The 19,789-nt window shown below is 34.9% G+C and overlaps 1 protein-coding gene across 5 annotated transcripts in view; it reads left to right on the forward strand.

Moving 5' to 3' along the window:
• Positions 1–14,671, forward strand: part of MANEA (mannosidase endo-alpha) — a 73,983-nt gene extending 59,312 nt beyond the window's left edge. For all 5 annotated transcript variants that reach the window (XM_073893652.1, XM_025862809.2, XM_073893651.1 and 2 more), the window contains 2 exons: positions 8,878–8,954; positions 9,693–14,671. In XM_073893652.1, the coding sequence (XP_073749753.1) occupies positions 8,878–8,954; positions 9,693–10,350 (735 nt within the window). In that variant the 3' untranslated portion in view covers positions 10,351–14,671. The remainder of the gene's footprint in view (positions 1–8,877; positions 8,955–9,692) is intronic.
• The last annotated feature ends 5,118 nt before the right edge of the window (positions 14,672–19,789 follow it).

The following is a 19,789-nucleotide window of genomic DNA, read 5'->3' on the forward strand; positions in this document are numbered from 1 at the left end:
CATCTCCCTCTCTGATTTCTCCCCCTTCAGATTTCCCTCCCTTCCCCTATGGTCCTCCCTACTATTCCTTATGTTCCACATATGAGTGAAACCATATGATAATTGTCTTTCTCCACTTGACTTACTTCACTTAGCATAATCCCCTCCACTTCCATCCATGTTGATGCAAATGGTGGGTATTCATCCTTTCTGATGGCTGAGTAATATTCCATTGTATATACATACCACATCTTCTTTATCCATTCATCTGTTGAAGGGCATCTCAGCTCCTTCCACAGTTTGGCTATTGTGGACATTGCTGCTATGAACATTGGGGTGCATGTGCCCCTTCTTTTCACTACATCTATGTCTTTGGGGTAATTACCTAGTAGTGCAATTGCTGGGTTATAGGGTAGCTCTATTTTTAACATCTTGAGGAACCTCCATACTGTTTTCCGGAGTGGTTGTACCAGCTTGCATTCCCACCAACAGCGTAAGAGGGTTCCCCTTTCTCCACATCCTTGCCAACATTTGTTGTTTCCTGTTTTGTTAATTTTTACCATTCTAACTGGTGTAAGGTGGTATCTCATTGTGATTTTGATTTGTATTTCCCTGATGGCTAGTGATGTTGAGCATTTTTTCATGTGACTGTTAGCCATTTGTATGTGTTCTTTGGAGGAGTGTCTGTTCATGTCTTCTGCCCATTTTTTGACTGAGTTATTTGTTATTTGAGTTTGAGAAGTTCTTTATAGATCTTGGATATCAGCCCTTTCTCTGTAATGTCATTTGCAAATATCTTCTCCCATTCTGTGGGTTGCCTCTTAGTTTTGTTGGCTGTTTCCTTTGCTGTGCAGAAGCTTTTTATGTTGATGAAGTCCCAAAAGTTCATTTTTGATTTGTTTCTCTTGCCTTTGGAGACGTGTCTTGAAAGAAGTTGCTGTGGCCAAGGAATTTTTAAATTTCTCTTTTAATTTCTTCTTTGATATACTAGTTGTTCAGTACCATGTACCATTGCTATAAACTCCCCTCTTAAGTTTTTGTATTTTTTATTTCTATTTTGTCTCGTCTTTTTTTTTTTATCTTCAGTTAGCCACAGTATAGTATACATTATTAGTTTTTGATGTGGTAGTGTTCAATGATTCATTAGTTGTGTATAAAACACCCAGTGCTCACCACAACACGTGCCCTCTATGAATTTCCCAGTTTTCTTATAATTGTTTTCTGGTTTCATCATCTTTTCTGACCACATGGTGTATGATTTCAATCTTAATATATTTGTTAGGACTCGTTTTATGGCCTAACATATGACCTATCCTGGAGTATAGGTGAATGACGATGCACTTTAAGAAGGTGCAGTCTGTTGCTTTGAATGAAATTTTCTGTAAATATCTGTTAAGTTCATCTGTTCTGACATGTTAAGGCCTATAATTTCTTTTACTCTCTGAATAATTTATCCATTGACTTAAGTGGGTATTTAAGTCCCCTACAATTATTGTATTGCTTTTTCTCCTTTCAGGTGTTTTAACATTTGCTTTATATATTTAGGTGCTCCTATGCTGAGTGCATAAATATTTACAAATGCTACATCTTCTTATTGGATTGACCCCTTTATCAGTATGTAATCCCCTTTTTTCTCTTATGATAGTCTTTGTCTTGAAAGCCTGTTTTGTGGGATACACATATAGCTACTCCTGCTTTCTTTTGGTTTCTTTTTGCATGAAATACCTTTTTCCATCCCTTCACTTTCAAACTACATGTTCTTATATCTGAATACTCTTGTAGGTACCATATAGATGGGTCTTGTTTTTATTTATTTTTCATCCATTTAGCCTGTCTTTTGATTAGAGAATTTAGTCCATTTACATTTAAAGTAATTTGATAGTTTGTACGTCTTGCTGTTTTGTTGTTTTCCGGCTGTTTTTGGGTTCCTCTGTTTCTTTTATCTTCTTTTGTTCTCTTCCTTTGTGGTTTGATGGCTTTCTAGTGGTGTGCCTAGATTCCTTTCTCATTATTTTGTGTGTGCACATATCTACTGTAGGTTTTTGCTTTGTGATTACCATGAGGTTTACATATAACAAATTATATTTGTAATAGTTTGTTTTAAATTGATAAGTTGGAATGCATTCCAAACTCTACAGTTTTACTCTCCTCACACCTCTTTTTATGTTTTTGGTGTCACGTTTTACATCATTTTATTGTGTGTATACTTTAATTATTGTAGTTTTTACTGTTTTTATTTTTTAGGCTTCATGCTAGCTTTGCGATTAATTGACTACCCTCACTATATATTTACCTTTACCAGTGAAATTTGTACTTTCACAAGTTGTTACTATTTAGCGCCCTTTCTTTTCTACTTAAAACAGTCCCTTTAACGTTTCTTGTAAGGTGGGTTTGTGGTGATGATCTCCTTTGGCTTTTGCTTGTGTGGAAAACTCTTTTATCTCTTCTGATTCTGAATGATAACTTTGCCAGGTGCAGTGTTCTTGGTTGTGACACTTTATTCTGGTCGGCTTAGTTTTTGCTGAAAAATTTGCTGTTAGTCTTATGGAGGTTCCCTTGTATGGTAACAAGTGTTTTTCTCTTACTCTTTTTAAGATTCTTTTCTCGTCCTTAACTTTTGACATTTTAATTACATTTTAAGACATTTAATAATCTCTAACTGTGAGTCTTTCTGGGTCCATCTTTTTAGGAATTCTCTGAGCTTCTTGTATCTGGAGGTGTTTTCCTTCCTCAGGTTAGGGAAATTTTCAGTCATTTCTTCAGATAAGTTTTCTGCCCCCTTCTTTCTCTGTTCTCCTTCTGGGACCTCTATCATGCAATTGTTAGTTTGCTTGATGTTATCATATAAATTCTTTAATCTAGCTTCACTGTTTTTCCTTTTTTTTTTTTTTTTTTTTTTTTTTTTTTTTTGCTGCTCTGATTGGTGAGTTCCTATGACGTGTTTGAGCCCCTCTTCTGCTTCATGCTATCGAACCCATCTGGTGTATTTTCCAGCTCAGCTATTTTATTCTTTAGCACTGACTTCCGTTTGGTACTTTCTTATATTTCCTATTCCTTTGTTAAAGTTCTCACTTCTTAAATCCATTCTTCAGAGTTTTGTGGGCATAATTATCATTAATTTCAACTCTTTATCAGGTAAGTTACTATCTCTATTTACTATCTCTATCACTTGATTCTGTGTTGGTTTCTACACATTAGATGAAACAGCTACCTCTCCCCGTCTTGAATGGCTAGCCTTGTGCAGGAGATGAACCTTAACATTCAACCCTGCCCTAGCTTTTGGAGGTCTCTCAATCCTTTGTGTTTGTCCAAGCATCCTATATTATTTCTAACAGATCCCTGTAGTTGGGTGTTCCAATAACTAGTTACCCAAAGAAGGGGAGGGCCTCATTCAACACGTAGATTCAGGCTGATTAGAAGCCAGACCCTTAGGCAGTAGCTTTTAAAGAATGCAGATATGTTTGTGGTCCCACTGGACTATATATAAGATGCACTGACCATCAGAGCCAGGTGATCTGGAGGTGTTGTCTAGTGGCAGTTGTGAAAACTGGGGCTCCAGGCAAGTTTATAAGCTCTTTTCTGGGAGATTCCACAAGCTGTAGTGAGGCAGAGAGAAGGCACAAAGATAGCGTCCCGTGGCCTATGTTCCCTAAGAGCACTTCTGTAGGCTCTAGCTGGATGCCAAACCTGAAGCCTGCCCCTAAGGCTGAAGCTCCAGGACAAGCAACTCAGCCTTTTTGACAGAATGGGGCTGTGTTTCAATCTGCTCTCTGGGTGGTGCCCCACCAAGGACTATCTGATTATTATAGTTCTGGGGGACTCAGGAACTCAGGCTCTGCTGCTACCAGAACCAGGCAATCAGGGGTTATCCTTTGGGTTGCAGCCACAAAAATCAGGGCACCAAACACATGTAAGACCTCCCCTCTAAGAGATGCTGACCTTCTGGAGTGCAGCAGAGGGAGAACGAGAGATAGTACCTGCCCTTTGAGGGCTCAGGAAAGGTTTACAGCAGCCCTTAAATGTGAGTGGTTGGTTTTTTTGTTTGTTTTGTTTTTAGATTTTATTTGTCAGAGCACAAGCAGGTGGAGCGGCAGGCAGAGGAAGAAGCAGGCTCCCTGCTGAGTAAGGAGCCCCATGTGGGACTCTATCCCAGGACCCTGGGATCATGACCTGAGCAGAAGGCAGACGCTTAACTGACTGAGCCACCCAGGCATCCCAAATGTGTGTTTAATTAGAAGCCTGCCTCTCAGATCGCAGCTATGATATAAGCTAATAGACTTCTTTCACAAAAAGAGTGAGCTCCTAGTTCTCTTTTCCTCTTGCTTTGCCCTAGGGGTGGTAGCTTGGTAGCTGTTTAAGAACTCTTTCTCTGTTGGTTACAGTCCTATGGGATTTGTGAGCATAGACTCCACTGGCCACCAGAGCCAAGTGATGTAGAGGTGTCCCCCAGAAGCAGCTGTAAAAATCAAGGCACCAGCCATGAATATAATAAGTTCCTTTCTTAAAGATAATGGCATGCTTGAGCAAAGCAGATGGAGAGTGTAAATATTGCATCCACTTGCCTCTGTTCAGTGAGAGCAATTCTTTGGGTATCTATAAATGTGCTCAACCAGAAGCCTCAGGTCAGAGCCCCTAGACTAGCAAATAGGCCTCTTTCTCAGACTGGGAATGGGTTTTGGTCTTCTATCTGTACTCTGCTCTGGGAGTGTTAGTCTGCCAAACTGCCTCTTTGTTACAGCCCTGTGGGACCCAGGAACCCCTCATTCTCTAGAGCCAGGTGATCGAGGGGTGTTTTTTGAGCATCAGCCACAAAAACTGGGTTACCAGGCATGGATAAAAGCTCTCCTCCAGAAGATACTGGTGCTCTATAGCATAACAGATTAATAAGATGGCACTCACCAGCCTTCTCCCCAGAGACTCTTCCTGTAGGCCTCTGCCCCTCAGACCAATGCTTTCACATTAGCAAATGAGTCTGTTTCACATAAAGTCTGGTCAGCTGCAAAGGACTGCTACCGTGCTGGGCCTTGGGGCAGGTGAATCTGCACATGAGCCGTTTAAGAGCCATTTTTCAGTTTACCATAGCCCCATCAGTCTGGTAGGTGTAAACCCTGGAGGTCTTCAAAGCCAGATGTTTTGGAGTCTCATCTCTCAGGTGCCAGTCTTAAACGTTAGGATGCCCATCTTAAACGTTAGGATGCCCAATGTGGGATCAAGCACTTTGCTTCTCAGGGAGAGCCTCCAACTTTTGAATCCCCATCCGATTATGGGTCCGTGGTGGGGGTTTATGGTGAGATTGTGTCTCAGCCTTTCCTACCCACTTTGATGTGGTTTTCCCCTTGTTTACCAGATGGGAAGAGCTCACTCTGCCAAGTTTTAGGTTTTTATTTTCAGAGGAAATTGTTCTATAGATAGCTGTAGATTCAGTGTGTCCATGTAAGGTGAGTTGTAGGTTCCTATGTCACTATCTTGAATTGGAGTTTTTTTTTTTTCTTTTCCTAGTAGAGTTATATTTATTTCAACAAAATTATAAAGTAAAACTACAAAGAAAAATATTTGACACAGACACATTTTGTAAAGAGGAAAGTTAGCAGTAATTGGTGTAAGTATAATAAATTATATCTTGATATTTTGGGGGAAAGTATTACCAGAAGAAACACTAAAATACAGCATTGTTGCCATAGCACGTGAAAACATTCCCAGAAAAAAATTAGTGATTTTCATTTGAACACTTAATTTTTCAGCCCTCTTTGAATTTATATTCTGAAATTTGATGTTCTATTGCAGTTTCCACTTGCATGGATTATCTTTCCCATCCCCTTCTCCCTCTCTTCTTCTGAAATCCTGATTATTCTGATATTTGTCTTTTTTTATAATCACCACTCATTTAGGCTTTGTGTACTTTAAGTTCCCTCTTCTGTGTTATTTCAAAATTCTTATCCTCCATGCAATTATTCTTTCTTTCATGTGGTCTGTATATGCTCTCTGTTACATTCTGATCTAATTTACTGAATTTTTGCTCCAGAATTTGGAAAGAACTCATTTTGTATTTTTAATTCTTGATTTGATTGAATTCTTTCTGAATTTCCTTGTAACTTGTTGAGTTTCCTCATTACAGCTATTTGAAATTCTTATCTGCTGCTTTCCCAATTTCCTCCCAATCCCCAGTTATAGATCTCCCACCTTAGTACTCCAGGTGCTGAGGGAGAGAATGGCTTTCTCTGGTTGCCGTAACTAGGCACTCACTGCTTTCCTTTTCCCCTGCAGGAGAGGTCACTGCCACCAGATAACTTAGCACCCTTCAGTGTTTCATTGGGCACAGGGGTGGTGCCAGGAAAGTTTCTCTTACAATCTCTCAGGTGGCCGAACTCCTGTTTTTCTCCCCTTTACAATGGTGTGCTAGAGTCTGCCTTAGGGAAGACTCTCTGACACTATTCCAGTCTGTACTCACCCAATTTTTGTCCTGTAGAGGCAAGAATGGTCTAGGCAGTTTGGCTCACTCCTCTGGTGGGTGAGACTCCTCCCAGGTTCCTTGGAGTAAGGTGATGGGTCTAAAAACACCCATGAGGGTGCTTTTGTTCATGTATGAATGTCTAATCCATTGATTTTTGGGGTGGATAAATAGGAACATTTTATGCCAGCATGTTGCTGACCTCACTCTCCAGGATCATCAGATGTACACTTTAGAAAGTTTACTTTGGCTGCTGGGTAGAGAAGAGTCAAAAGTGTAGCAGTATGAAATGAGGGAACATTTATGATTCTTTCTAATCTGAAGTTAACACAAACGTTTGATTTTATATATAGTATTCTGTCATTTATAAAGTTACTTTAATATTGGTCTAATAGGTTTTTCCCAGTGAAGGAAATATTAACTAGATTACGTCATTAATTAAACCTACAAAGTGATTTTATTATAATTAAGTTTGAAATATAGGAGGGGAAAATGAAATATTGTATATTTATCAATAACAGCTTTTTTTATCTGTACTTTACAAAAGAAGGAAAGGACGACATGGACATAAGCTATTTGCTTAAACAAGGTACCCTTTATATATAAAATGGAAGCTTAGAAAATACAGCATTCCATCTAAAGGGAGAATTAGCCAAGGTAACATTATGTAAGAACATGAAAATACCTATACCCTTGCCATTCTGCTTTCACTTGAAGTTAAAAAGTAAATACTAGAGCTACTGAAAACTATGACTGTCCTAGCAGTACTTAAATATACAGAATTGAATTTGACCTCATTTTGTTACTGATAAAACTTCCTTTTAATAAAATGAGATTTCAATAATAATATACAAAGTAGGGAATATTTTCACTAAATGCATCTGACTTTAAAATTCTTGACTAGCAAAATCCATTTTATTATTTTTCATAGTATTCATATTTATTATTTATTCATTTTACTTTAATTGGGTAATTGAAAACAAAAGCATTTTAAAGATGGATTTATTTTAGAGAGAGCATGGGAGGGAGGGGCACAGGGAGAGTGAGAGAGAATCCCAAGCAGACTCTGCGCTGAGCAGCAGCCCAGGCAGGATTGATGCCGCCACCCTGAGATCATGACCTGAGCCGAAACCAGGAGTGCGATGCTCAGTCAATTGTCCCACCCAGGTGGCTCCAAAACAAAGGCATTTTATATTGCAGTAGTATAGAAGTTTCTAATCCCATACCTGCTTCATAGAGACTAAACCCTAAGATTAGAATAACATCAAGATGTTTATTAGATGGTCATAAAGATGTTTAATGGCTACTGGTAAGTCAAAGTTAGTAATAAAAGTGCAAAATCTCCTTTTCAGTGACAATCTACACTACTAGTTTGAAGTATCATACAAAATGGTTTTACTAGCCATAATCAGTTTTTCTTGATTTATATATAAGCTGAAAATGAATCTTCTGTGCACAGTAAATAAAAAAAATACTTTTGGTTACTGCTTTGTACAATTATGGTAGAGATCTATAAACCATATCAATAACAAGCCTTCATAGTACTAGTGGGTATTATTTTTCCAGTAATTTTGTGATAAATTCTTTGAGTACTATTACACATTAAATGTAGATTATTTTGTGAAATGGTGTTTTAATGATAGAGGACTTTGGTACTGGGGAGCCTGGGTGGTTCAGTTAAGCTTTTGACTCTGGATTTCTGCTCAGATCATGATCTCAGGGTGGTGGGATCCAGCCCCAAGGCAGTCTCCTCGCTAGGTGAGGAGTCTGTTTGAGATTCTCTCCCTCTGCCCCTCCCCACACTGGTATGTGCCTACTCTCTCTCAAATAAATAAATCTTAAAAAAAAAAAAAAATTGTTGTTGGTCACACTTGGGAAAAGAATCCAGATTTTTCTGGACCATGTTCTTTTTAAAGAAACATGTCTGGAGACGATGGACTCTGAAAAACAGAGTTCTAGAGGGGAGGCGGGTGGGAGGATGGGTTAGCCTGGTGATGGGTATTAAAGAGGGCACGTTCTGCATGGAGCACTGGGTGTTATACACAAACACACGAACAATCATGGAATACTACATCAAAAACTAATGATGGAATGTATGGTGATTAACATAACAATAAAAGATTAAAAGAAATAAACATATAGGAAGAAGTATTGCATAGTGGTTGAACATTTGAGTTCTGAATTCTGATTGCTTATTTTGCCTCCAGCAGTCTGCCTCACTTAGTAACTACCTTAAGGGAGTTGTGAGAACGGAGGTAAAAAGTATAAACTGTTGAGCATATTATTTCACAGTAACAACGTTAACTAGGAGCTTTCTCTGCTAGAACTTGCTGTTAATAATATTTATGTTCAAGAAGTATTCATCCTAAATTAAGATTAAATTATTAAAAATATGAAATAGTTTTATTTTTACATCAGATAATTTTTTCTCTAATCTTTTTTTGTTTTAGGTCACTTTTCACATCGAACCATATAGCAATCGAGACGATCAAAACATGTACAAAAATGTCAAATATATTATAGACAAGTGAGTGTCTTCTGTGTTTATAATTACTGTTTTACGATCCAATAATTATTTTAAGAAGAGTACATTTAAATTATATTTGAGATTTGAATGACTTATGGTCTGAGATACTAAAATTTTATAATGAATAATCATTTGGAGGAACATTTCTGAAATTATTTGATTCACTTTCTGTATAGATTTATTGTTTGTGTGTAATAAGCTATTTAATGATTTGTTGGCTGACCTTTTAAATTGATATTCTATAAATCAGGACTAGAGTTTTGTCTTTTTAAAAGAAGGTTCAAATTATGAAATGTGAACTGCTTTTATATCCGTGGACCCACATCTAATATTTTCATTTATATTTAGTCTGATTGCAAGGAAAAAGTTAATAGTTTCATTTTGTTCAAAGATTTTACTGATAAGAACCTGTGACAGATACTGTACTCTTAAAAAGAAACTTGTCAGCAACAGTGAGACATTTATCACTGATAGCAGTTGATATATTCATATAGAAAATGGGCTTTTTATGGTGTTGGTCATCATTTGTAAACCTCAATATGTCTTGATATATCCAGTATCTCAATTTTCCTATCTGCAAAATTGAAAATGCATTTTTAATGATTATCCTTAATATAACTGATCCCCCAAAGAAAGTGAACTAACTGCACTGATTACTTTCATTTTCAGTATAGAAACAGTTATTGTCTGTGGAAAATGAGTTACAGATATTCACTTCTACGTATTTTTGTATTCTAGGTATGGAAATCATCCGGCCTTTTATAGGTACAAGACTAAGACCGGCAATGCTCTTCCTATGTTTTATATCTATGATTCCTATATCACAAAGCCTGAAAAATGGGCCAATTTGTTAACCACCACAGGGTCTCAGAGCATCCGCAATTCTCCTTATGATGCACTGTTTATTGCACTTCTAGTAGAAAGCAAACATAGATATGATATTCTTCAAGGTGGTTTTGATGGAATTTACACATATTTTGCCACAAATGGCTTTACTTATGGCTCATCATATGAGAATTGGGTGAGGCTAAAATTTTTTTGTGACCAGTTCAACCTACTGTTTATCCCAAGTGTGGGCCCGGGATATATAGATACCAGCATCCGCCCATGGAACGCTCAAAACACTCGAAACCGAATCAGCGGGAAGTACTATGAAACTGCTCTGGGTGCTGCACTCCATGCCCACCCCAGTGTGATTTCTATCACCTCTTTCAATGAGTGGCATGAAGGAACTCAGATTGAAAAAGCTATTCCCAAAAGAACCAGTAATACAGTGTACCTGGATTACCGGCCTCATAAACCAAGTCTTTATCTAGAACTAACTCGCAAGTGGTCTGAAAAATACGGTAAGGAAAGAGCAACTTATGCATTAGATCAGAAGCTGCCTGTTTCTTAATGCATTAATAATTATAGAAATCACCTAGTACCTTTTAAGTATATACTGATTGGCAGTTATCCCCATAATAAAAAGAATTTGTATTTTTTTAAAAAATGGTAATATCATCATTGCCATCCTTCACAATGCTGCACTGAAAAAATATCAGAGAGAAAAATTGTGCAAATTACATTCCCTGTGGCATATGCTGAATTTCTGACTGAAATTGAAATTCTACTTTGCTACTAATTTTTATTTCACACAAAAATGTTTGTGTTACATGGGTTAGTGCACAGTTAAATCCTTCTTGTATTCTGGGCTCAAAGAAATAGTGTATATTTAATATGTCTAGTGAAGAAAATAAGACCTAGAAGATAGCGTACATGTTTCAGTCATCCAGAGTCTGTTCACTAATAGTCTCCAATAAAAAATTCTTAAGGAAAATAAAATCTTAACTTAAGCCTTACTGTGAATCACATTGTGTTAGGAAGGCCTGCTTTCTACAGCACAATATGCATCATCCTTTGAGGATTTTTTGATTTCTTATAGCATGTTAGGTGTTTTGCATGTCTAATGTATCTGCTTTACAATGCTGAATTCCAGATTTTAGAAGCTGTGGAACGTTCTTTCATGCTTCTCTATTAAGAAAACATAGTTGGTTCACAATTACGAAGATAGAATGCCCAAAATACCACTTTTTGGATAACCTGTCAATTTTTAACTTGTTATTCTATTCATGTTTTTAAAATTTAATGTTAATCAGAGACCAACTGTTAGTATCAACCTTTTTCTTTCTTACCTATCATGGGATTTCCTTCTTAATATTTTAAGCTATTTTTACCAAAATAGAATTTACTTAGCATGTTAGGAACATAGAAATGAAAATTCTTTTATATCTTAAACTTACAAGTCAAATGAATTTAACACTTAATGATGGCAATAATCTCGTTTAAAAGACAATATATCCCCATGTAAAAACATTATACTTTCATGGTATCTATTAGATTCAGTACTTGTGATCAGTTGTCATATTGTGACAAATTAATCCACCTGTATGCTAATAGAGTATATGTTATCCTTCAGTTCTTATAGTTAACTAGAACTATAAAATGTATATATGCTATTACAAGATTATCATTTCTTAGATATTTCATTTACTAAAGAGAAGCAATACTAAACAATAATACATATAAATCTTCAGGTTTTAGAGATATTCAGAAATAAAGCAACCGTAGAATTTATCATAACATAGCCCATCAGGTGATGAAATTTATTTTAGCCAGTGATTTTGAAGTAAAAATCTTTTCTTTGAAAAGAGGCATGATTAATGTTAAACTTATTTATAAGTTAAAAATTTGCCATTTCTCAGAGAATGATCAGTCCTTGAGAAATTAGAACAATAGTAGTAAACTACTTTCTAGAGGAAGTTATGAGACTAAATCACTATAACGATATAACCAAGCCTCTTCATAGGAACATTCATACAGATATGACCTGTGGATTTTTTTTTTCTTATATCCAGTTGGCCACTCTGTGTTATCATAGGCATGACACATTTATAGAGTTTATTCCTAATAATCACTTTTACCATATTTTATTAAATTTAGAGAAATTACTACTACAGAGGAGTTCTTGTCATTGCTTATACTGTATATTTGAACCTACCATGACAGAAAAAGTTCTGAGATTAAGAGAATAAAAACAAGGTCAACAAATACTCAATGCGAGTACTACCACTTTTTATCTTGCTCCCACTGCAGACCTAGATAATCTACTACAGCACTCTTGACCTCTGAACTTTGTTGTGGTTCCTAACACATTACTCCAACCAGCCAGTTATGACCAGATTTCAAAGTAAGATAAAACAGATTTGTTCTCAAGGGAAGAATGTTTGGAATCTGATCTCATAATGGTTTAAGGATTTATAATTATATGAAAATCTGTGTCTTTTTGCCTATTTTAAAAACTAGGAAGAATTATCTCTAATTTCATAAATCTTCCTCAGGTATTCATTACAGTTGCCTTTATCATTTGACTTATAACCATTTAGATCATTATGATCACAAGTAAAAGCAGAGAACTGATTGCCTAATTTAAACTACCGAGGTGTGAATTCAATAAACTAAAATACCTGTTAAACAGTGTAATATATGCAATTCATGAATCACAATTCTTTTATGGTTTAATCAGTCTGTTTTGACTGTATAGAAAACAATCTTTGTTTTATTGTTCGTCTTAAGGATGAATATTATCAGAAACTGCTGTTGTTAATGTTTAAGTCGTACGTTAACCATTTTCTGTTTTAAAAGTAAAAGACTTTTGTTATATGGAGTCATTAACTTTCATTTAATAAAAGCATACATGAAATAGTGTATCTTAGGTATAAAAATGTGTCCCTTTCTATTTATGAAATATTTAACTTCTGATTAACAGATGAAAAATAGTAGTCATTCAGCACTAAATATTTTTTCTGTTTGAGATATGTAGCACTTACAAAGTCTGTATCTTTAACTGTATATACATTTTTAAATCTGTGAATTTGTTAAACACACAAAAAAACAAAGGTTTTTGGGGGTGTGGGGGCAGAGATGTTTTATTTTTTTATTCTTTGGGCATAATCATGTTAGCCGTAACTCCTTTGGGAGATCTTACCCTAACAAGCCACCAGAGAACCTACCAAGTTTATAACCATCACTTTTTCAAACTGATCAGTTCAACATGACGACTGTTCCTGAACTCTGTAGTGCCTGCAGAAACAGCTCTTGAAAGTCTTATCTAAATTTTGAATTAAGGTCGAAAACCCTCATGTCCCATAGTATAGAAGCAATACTATTTATGACCAGAAAAATTCCAGTTATTTTTATAAATATCTGTAATTTCTTTTTTTTTTAAAGATTTTATTTATTTATTTGAGAGAGAGCACATGAGAGGGGATAGGGTCAGAGGGAGAAGCAGACTCCCTGCCAAGCAGGGAGCTCGATGCGGGACTCAATCCTGGGACTCCAGGATCATGACCTGAGCTGAAGGCAGTCGCTTAACTAACTGAGCCACCCAGGCGCCCCCTAAATATCTGTAATTTCAAAATGAAAAATAGACCTAGCCACAAGCAAAAAAGCTTTTTAGCTCAGATAAAATTTTATGCTGACTTTGTTATATATCCACATAAAGTCTAAATGTTATTGTATGCTTCCTATAAGATTATCATTCTTGAGAATCCAAGTGCTACATTGGCTTAATTACTTTACAGAGACTCATTGTAGTCTAATCAAAGAACTTAGTAGTAGTGCTATTATATTTCATCAATGGAGAGAGTAACATTTTTCAATGTGGTTAGTTTCTGTTGTTACATAAGTTATGATATCAAAAGAAAAAATAAAGAACTAGTAAGTAAATGGCCACAGATCTAAAATTTAGTGAAGTTAAAACAGTAGCACTATTTTGGATGTTCTACACTTCATTTAAAAGCATCTTATATATTTTAAGTTTCTCAATTTATATTAAAAAATTAACCATAAATTTAATCATAAAGTAAAGAGACTTATAGAAAATACCCCATGAAATAAGTACTTCGTGACATAAGGCAATGCTGTACTATGGTTGGATAATTCTATATATAATTTAACCTATGGTATTTGATTGTATCTTCATGCTTTGTTTTTGACTTTTTGAAAGAATTGGTTGAGCAAAGATTGTTGTAAACAACATGAAATAAAGTGACACTCTTTAGCTATTCAATTACATTTAAAATACCTTAATTATAATTATGTTCATGCATAAAAGTACGAGTCAGTTTTTAAAAAGCCATTATGAAAACACTATTAATTTGATAATAATGTCTAATGTAATGTGATCTTTACCCTGATTTTGAAACTATCTAATACAAAAGAGAAAAATACCTAGAAGAAATTCAATTGTAATAAATGCAATAAGGTTTAGAAATATATATTTAAACACAGTCACCTAAGGGTAGTGTGTCAGAAAGTTTTTTGGATGTAACAAGTTTATTTATTGAATGCTGCCATTCTATGTATTGTTTTTTAATTACTTAGATTCCTTAGCCATGCGGCAGTCTATTAAGCCATTAATATTAAAATAGAGCAGTCTAATCTCAAGCCTCATGTAAAAAGTTAACTGCAAGGCTGCTAAATTCTTACTTGAAAATTTGGTGTTATATTTAATTAAAGTACATTCTTGAAAATTATGCTCTTGACTTTTTAGCTGTCTTATAAAAAAGATATTGACAATCATTTTATGAATAGTAGCTGAGCTCAAATTCTGTTTTATTTTTCCTTATGAGTATTATGTATTCTTAGCTAAAGACTTAATATAATCCCCAAATAAAATATTCTTTTAATGTATAATATTTTATTTCATTGTTTTCTTTTTACTTGAGTCATTTTTATGTAGAGTGTAGGTAATGTTTCCCCTTTTTAAAATGTGTACTCATTTTGAAAACAGGATTTAAAGTATTTTTTCCATAGAATTTAAAAATGTATGAACAATGAAAGATGGGATTTTTAAAAAGAATATACATATACAATGCTAGCATATATGGTTGACTACATATTTGGTATTGAGCTTCTGAATAGTTAATACAAGATGTTATATGATTTTTTTGCCAGGAAAGAAGCACCTTCTTTCCCCTACAAGGTAAACTTGACCTTGTCATCACAATTTAAAATAAAAGGTAAAGCATAGGGAATATAGTAATGGTGCTGTAATAGTATTGTATGCTGACAGATGGTAGCTACACTTATGGTGAGTTGTTGAGTCACTATGTTGTACACCTGAAAATAATGTAACATGTATCAAGTACACACAAAAAAATTTTTCAAATTGGCATTATACCTTAATGTTAAAAAATGTAAAAACCTACAGGAACCTGTCAGGTAATGTACTGTAAATAAATGCATCAGGTTTAAGACCCTAGAGAGTCCTAGGAACTGTGGACTACTCTCATCTAAAAGGAGTACTTGCTAATCAGCTCTGTCAATTCATTTTGTAGTTATGGGTCACTAAAATGAGGATGTATGTATGCCCGTGTGTGTATAAATTTTTCTAATTACAAATATTGGCAAATACCGGAAAAGGTTTTTAAAATATTTGCTGGTTGGCGTCACTAATTTGTGACCTCTGATAGAATATAAAATTATTGAGAACATTTTTCATAACATTACACTCAAGGGGATTTCATATGACTAGTTATTGTGATGATTATTGGATAAGTTCTAAGTATGTAACAAAACTCAATGAAAGTGAATCCATGAGGGTTCTGACTATATGATAACTTTTCCCAGATCCTATGGAAGATCAGAAATAAAGCACCCCAACAATGAGATACATATCTTTTAGCCAGGACCAATATGCCAAGACCAAATTTCATTTATTATTTATCCTAATTTGGCTTTTGACTAGCAGATTTGAATTAATTTACTGAGAAGGACCTAGAATGCTTTTATTCTTTTGCTTATTAGATACAGATCCATATTTGGAGCCTGAAAAGTAAGTAGAAAACACTGTAAGTAATTGCCTTTAGTTACAGCCCCCACTTCTGTAACCTGTTTTATGCCTTTTTGATGCCTGCTATTCAACCTTTCTTTCTTACTCTCAACATACCTGCCTTTCTTATCTGTTTTGTTTCAAAGAGGGTATTAGTGATCTGTTAGAATATATAACATGTCTCAGTTGAAATGGAACAAGAATAGGAATACACATTGAACCCAGCTTTAAAAGGAAAACAATATTATGGTAAATACACTGCTATACTTGTGATCACAAATTTAAGCTTTTGAATAGCCAGTATGAAAAAACATCTAATCATCCACATATTGTGCAATGTCCATAGAGTAAGTTAAAAATAAATTTCTCAAGAAAAAAGCTGTCTTAAGGATGTCCACTCTTACCACATTTATTCAAATTAGTACTGAAAGTCCTAGCCACAACAGACAAGAAATAAAAGGCATCTAAATTGGAAAGAAAAAAAACTACAGATGACATGATACTATAGACTCCCCAAAAGAACTATTTGAAATAAGTGAATTCAGTAAAGGTGCAGGATACAAAATGAATATATAGAAATCTGTTGTCTTTCTATATGCAAATGATAAGAAAGAGAAATTAAAACAATCCCATTTAAACCATATCAAAAAAAAAAAATACCTTGGAATAAACTTAACCAAAGAGGTGAAAGATTTGTGTTCTGAAAACTTTAAAACATCGATGAAAGAAATTGAAGGTAACACAAATGGAAAGACATGCCATACTCATGGATTGGAATATTGCTAAAATGTCCATACTAAAAGCAATCTCCAGATTCAGTGCAATCTCTTATCAAAGTGCCAACGGCATTTTTCACAGAACTAGAATAATACTAAGAAATATATGGGACCTCAAAAGACTCCAAATAGCAAAATCAATCTTGAAAGAAGAACAAAACTTTACCAGATTTCAAAATATACTACAAAGCTGTAGTAATCAAGACAGTATGGCACTGGCACAAAAATAGACACATAGATCAGTGGAACAGAATAGAGAGCCGAGATATAAACCCACACGTATATGGTCTATTAATTACAATAAAAGTAAGAATACAATGGGAAAAGGACAGCCTCTTCAATAAATGGTGCTGGGAAAACTGGACCACTTTCTTACACAATACACAAAATTAAAATGGATGAAAGACCTAACTGTGAGACCTAAAACCATAAAACTCCTAGAAGACTCTGAGAAACAAACAGGGTTCTAGAGGGGAAGGGGTGGGGGGGATGGGTTAGCCTGGTGATGGGTATTAAAAAGGGCATGTATTGAATGGAGCATTGGGTGTTCTATGCAAATAATGAATCATGGAACACTACATCAAAAAAATAAACTAGAAGAAAATAGGCAGTAATCTCTTTGACCTCAACTCTAGCAACATATTTGTGGATATGTCTCCTTAGGCAAGGGAAATGACAAAATTAAACTATTGGACTATACCAAAATAAAAAGCTTTTGCACAGCAGAGGAAACCAGCAAAACGAAATGGCAGCCTACTGAATGGGAGAAGGTATTTGCAAACAATATATCCAATAAGGGGTTAATATCCAAAATATATAACGAACTTATACAAGTCAACATCAGTAAAACAAATCTGATTAAAAAATGGGCCGAGGACATGAATAGACATTTTCCCAAAGAAGATCTACAGATGACCAGCAGAAACATGAAAAGATGCTCAAAATCACTAATCATCAGGAAATGCCAACCAAAACCACAATGAGATACCACCTTATACCTATCAAAATGGCTAGAATAAAAAAAAAAAAAAAGTGTTGGCAAGGAAGCAAACAAAAAGGGAACCCTCATGCATGCACTGTTGGTGGGAATGTAAATTGGTACAGCCACTGTGGGAGTTTTGTAAAAAATTAAAAAGTAAAACACCATATGATCCAGTAATTCCACTACTGGGTATTCACCCACAGAAATGAAAACACTAATTTGAAAAGATATTCACACCCCTGTTTATTTGGCGTTATTCACAGTAGCCAAGATGAGGAAAGAACCAGTGTTCATCTATAGATGAAAGGGTAAAGATGTGGTAAACATTTACAAAGTAATATTACTCAGCCATAAAAAGAATGAGATCTTGCCATTTGCAACAACATGGATGGACATACAGGATATTATGCTAAGTGGAGTACGTCAGACAGAGAAAGACAAATACCGTATGATTTCACTTATATGTGGAATTTAAAGAACAAAAATGAAAAAGTAAAGCAGAAACAGACACATAAATAAAACTGGTGGTTGCCAGAAGGGAGAGGAGTGGGCAAATGAGCAAAATGGGTAAAGGGGAGTGGGTTGGAGAGATAGGTTTCCAGTTATGGAATAAAGAAATCACAGGGATGAAAGGTACAGCACAGGGAATAGAGTCAATGGTATAATAGTGTTGTATGATGACGGATGGTAGCTATACTTGTAAACATAGCATAATGTATAGATTTGTCAAATCACTATGTTGTCCACCTGAAACTAACGTAATGTGTGTCAAGTATTTATATATATATATATATATGTCTTATGACCAAATTTCATAAGGCTTTTTCTTATAAATATCTTTACAATATGTGATTGCAGTATCATGCTAAAGCACAATTACTAAAAGCATTTATATATTTATCCATCTATGCACCCACCCACTCATTCATCCATTTCTCTCAAAAAGTGAATAGTCCATGTATCTTTCAATCAATTCTTCCCACCATTTTTTGAATATTCACTAATATTTCTTGAATTTTTGCCAGAGAGTGTAATGGTGAAGGGGACTGATTACACATGAATAAGACACTAGCTCCCTGCTTTCAAAATAAAGTTTTTAAAAAGCATTATGTTTTAGGTGATGCAGTTTACATTTTTTGATCTCTCATACCCGATCAGCTATATACATAATAGAAGTTTTCTTATAAATAATCAAAATGAAAGGCTGAGTCAAATATATATTATTTCCAGAAGGGAAAATGAAATTATGTAGCTCACAATTTTATACAGAAAAAGATTTACATTTGCTGAATTGGTAGTATATTAGCCATAGATCACCACTCATTTACAAAAAGGGAAACCAAGATGTTTACTGATAACTCATCTGTCTGGTTTCCATATCTTTAAAATGAAGGCACTGACTTGGAAATAGCTAAGATTGCTATTTACAACTATTACTATTTTTATGTTATCAATAGCATCAAAACCAAAACAAAAAAAAATGAAAAAATTCTGTATTTCTACAAACAAAAACTATCTGAAAAAGAGGATTTGATAAAATCACACAAACCTTAAAATTAACATCTGTCATCCACTCTGGATTTTATTACTCTGTTTGCCTTTCAAATAACATTGTTATGGATATTAAATATGTTAATACAAATAAAGTGTCTAAAATCGTCCCAAAACATGCTAATGTTCAATAAATGTTGGCCATCCCTGTCATTTTTATACTCAAGAACAACCAAAATGTCCATCAGTGAGTGAAAGGACAAATGAACTGGTATATGCATATCATAGACTATTGCTCAGCAGTAAAAAATAACAAAACACTGATACATGCAACCACGTGGATAAATCTCAAATGCATTGTGCTAAGTGAAAGAAGTCAGCTGCCAAGGATTACAGGTTTTCCCCACTTATCTGAAAGCAGAACATTCCTGTGAAACCTTTTTAGCTAAAATCCACGTAAAGCAAAGAAGCAATTGCCATTTCACAAAAGTGAAAATCCTCTTTAAATTTCTTCTAGTTAGCAAAAATAGATACTAATGTAGGTCTTTACTGAAAGAAAAGTGGATAAAGCAAACCTTTGGGTAGCAGGGGAAGCCTGTATATACTTTATGATTCTACCTCTATGATTCTGAAAAAAAGCAAAATAGATTGGTGGCCCCCAAGGTCTAGGAGTTGGGGACAGGGTCTTGATTACAAAGGAGCAGCACAGGAT

This window comes from Callorhinus ursinus, unplaced genomic scaffold (genome assembly GCF_003265705.2).
Source record: "Callorhinus ursinus isolate GAN/ISIS: 27379988/994484 unplaced genomic scaffold, GSC_fseal_2.0 scaffold6, whole genome shotgun sequence".
Classification (NCBI taxonomy): Eukaryota; Metazoa; Chordata; class Mammalia; order Carnivora; family Otariidae; genus Callorhinus; species Callorhinus ursinus.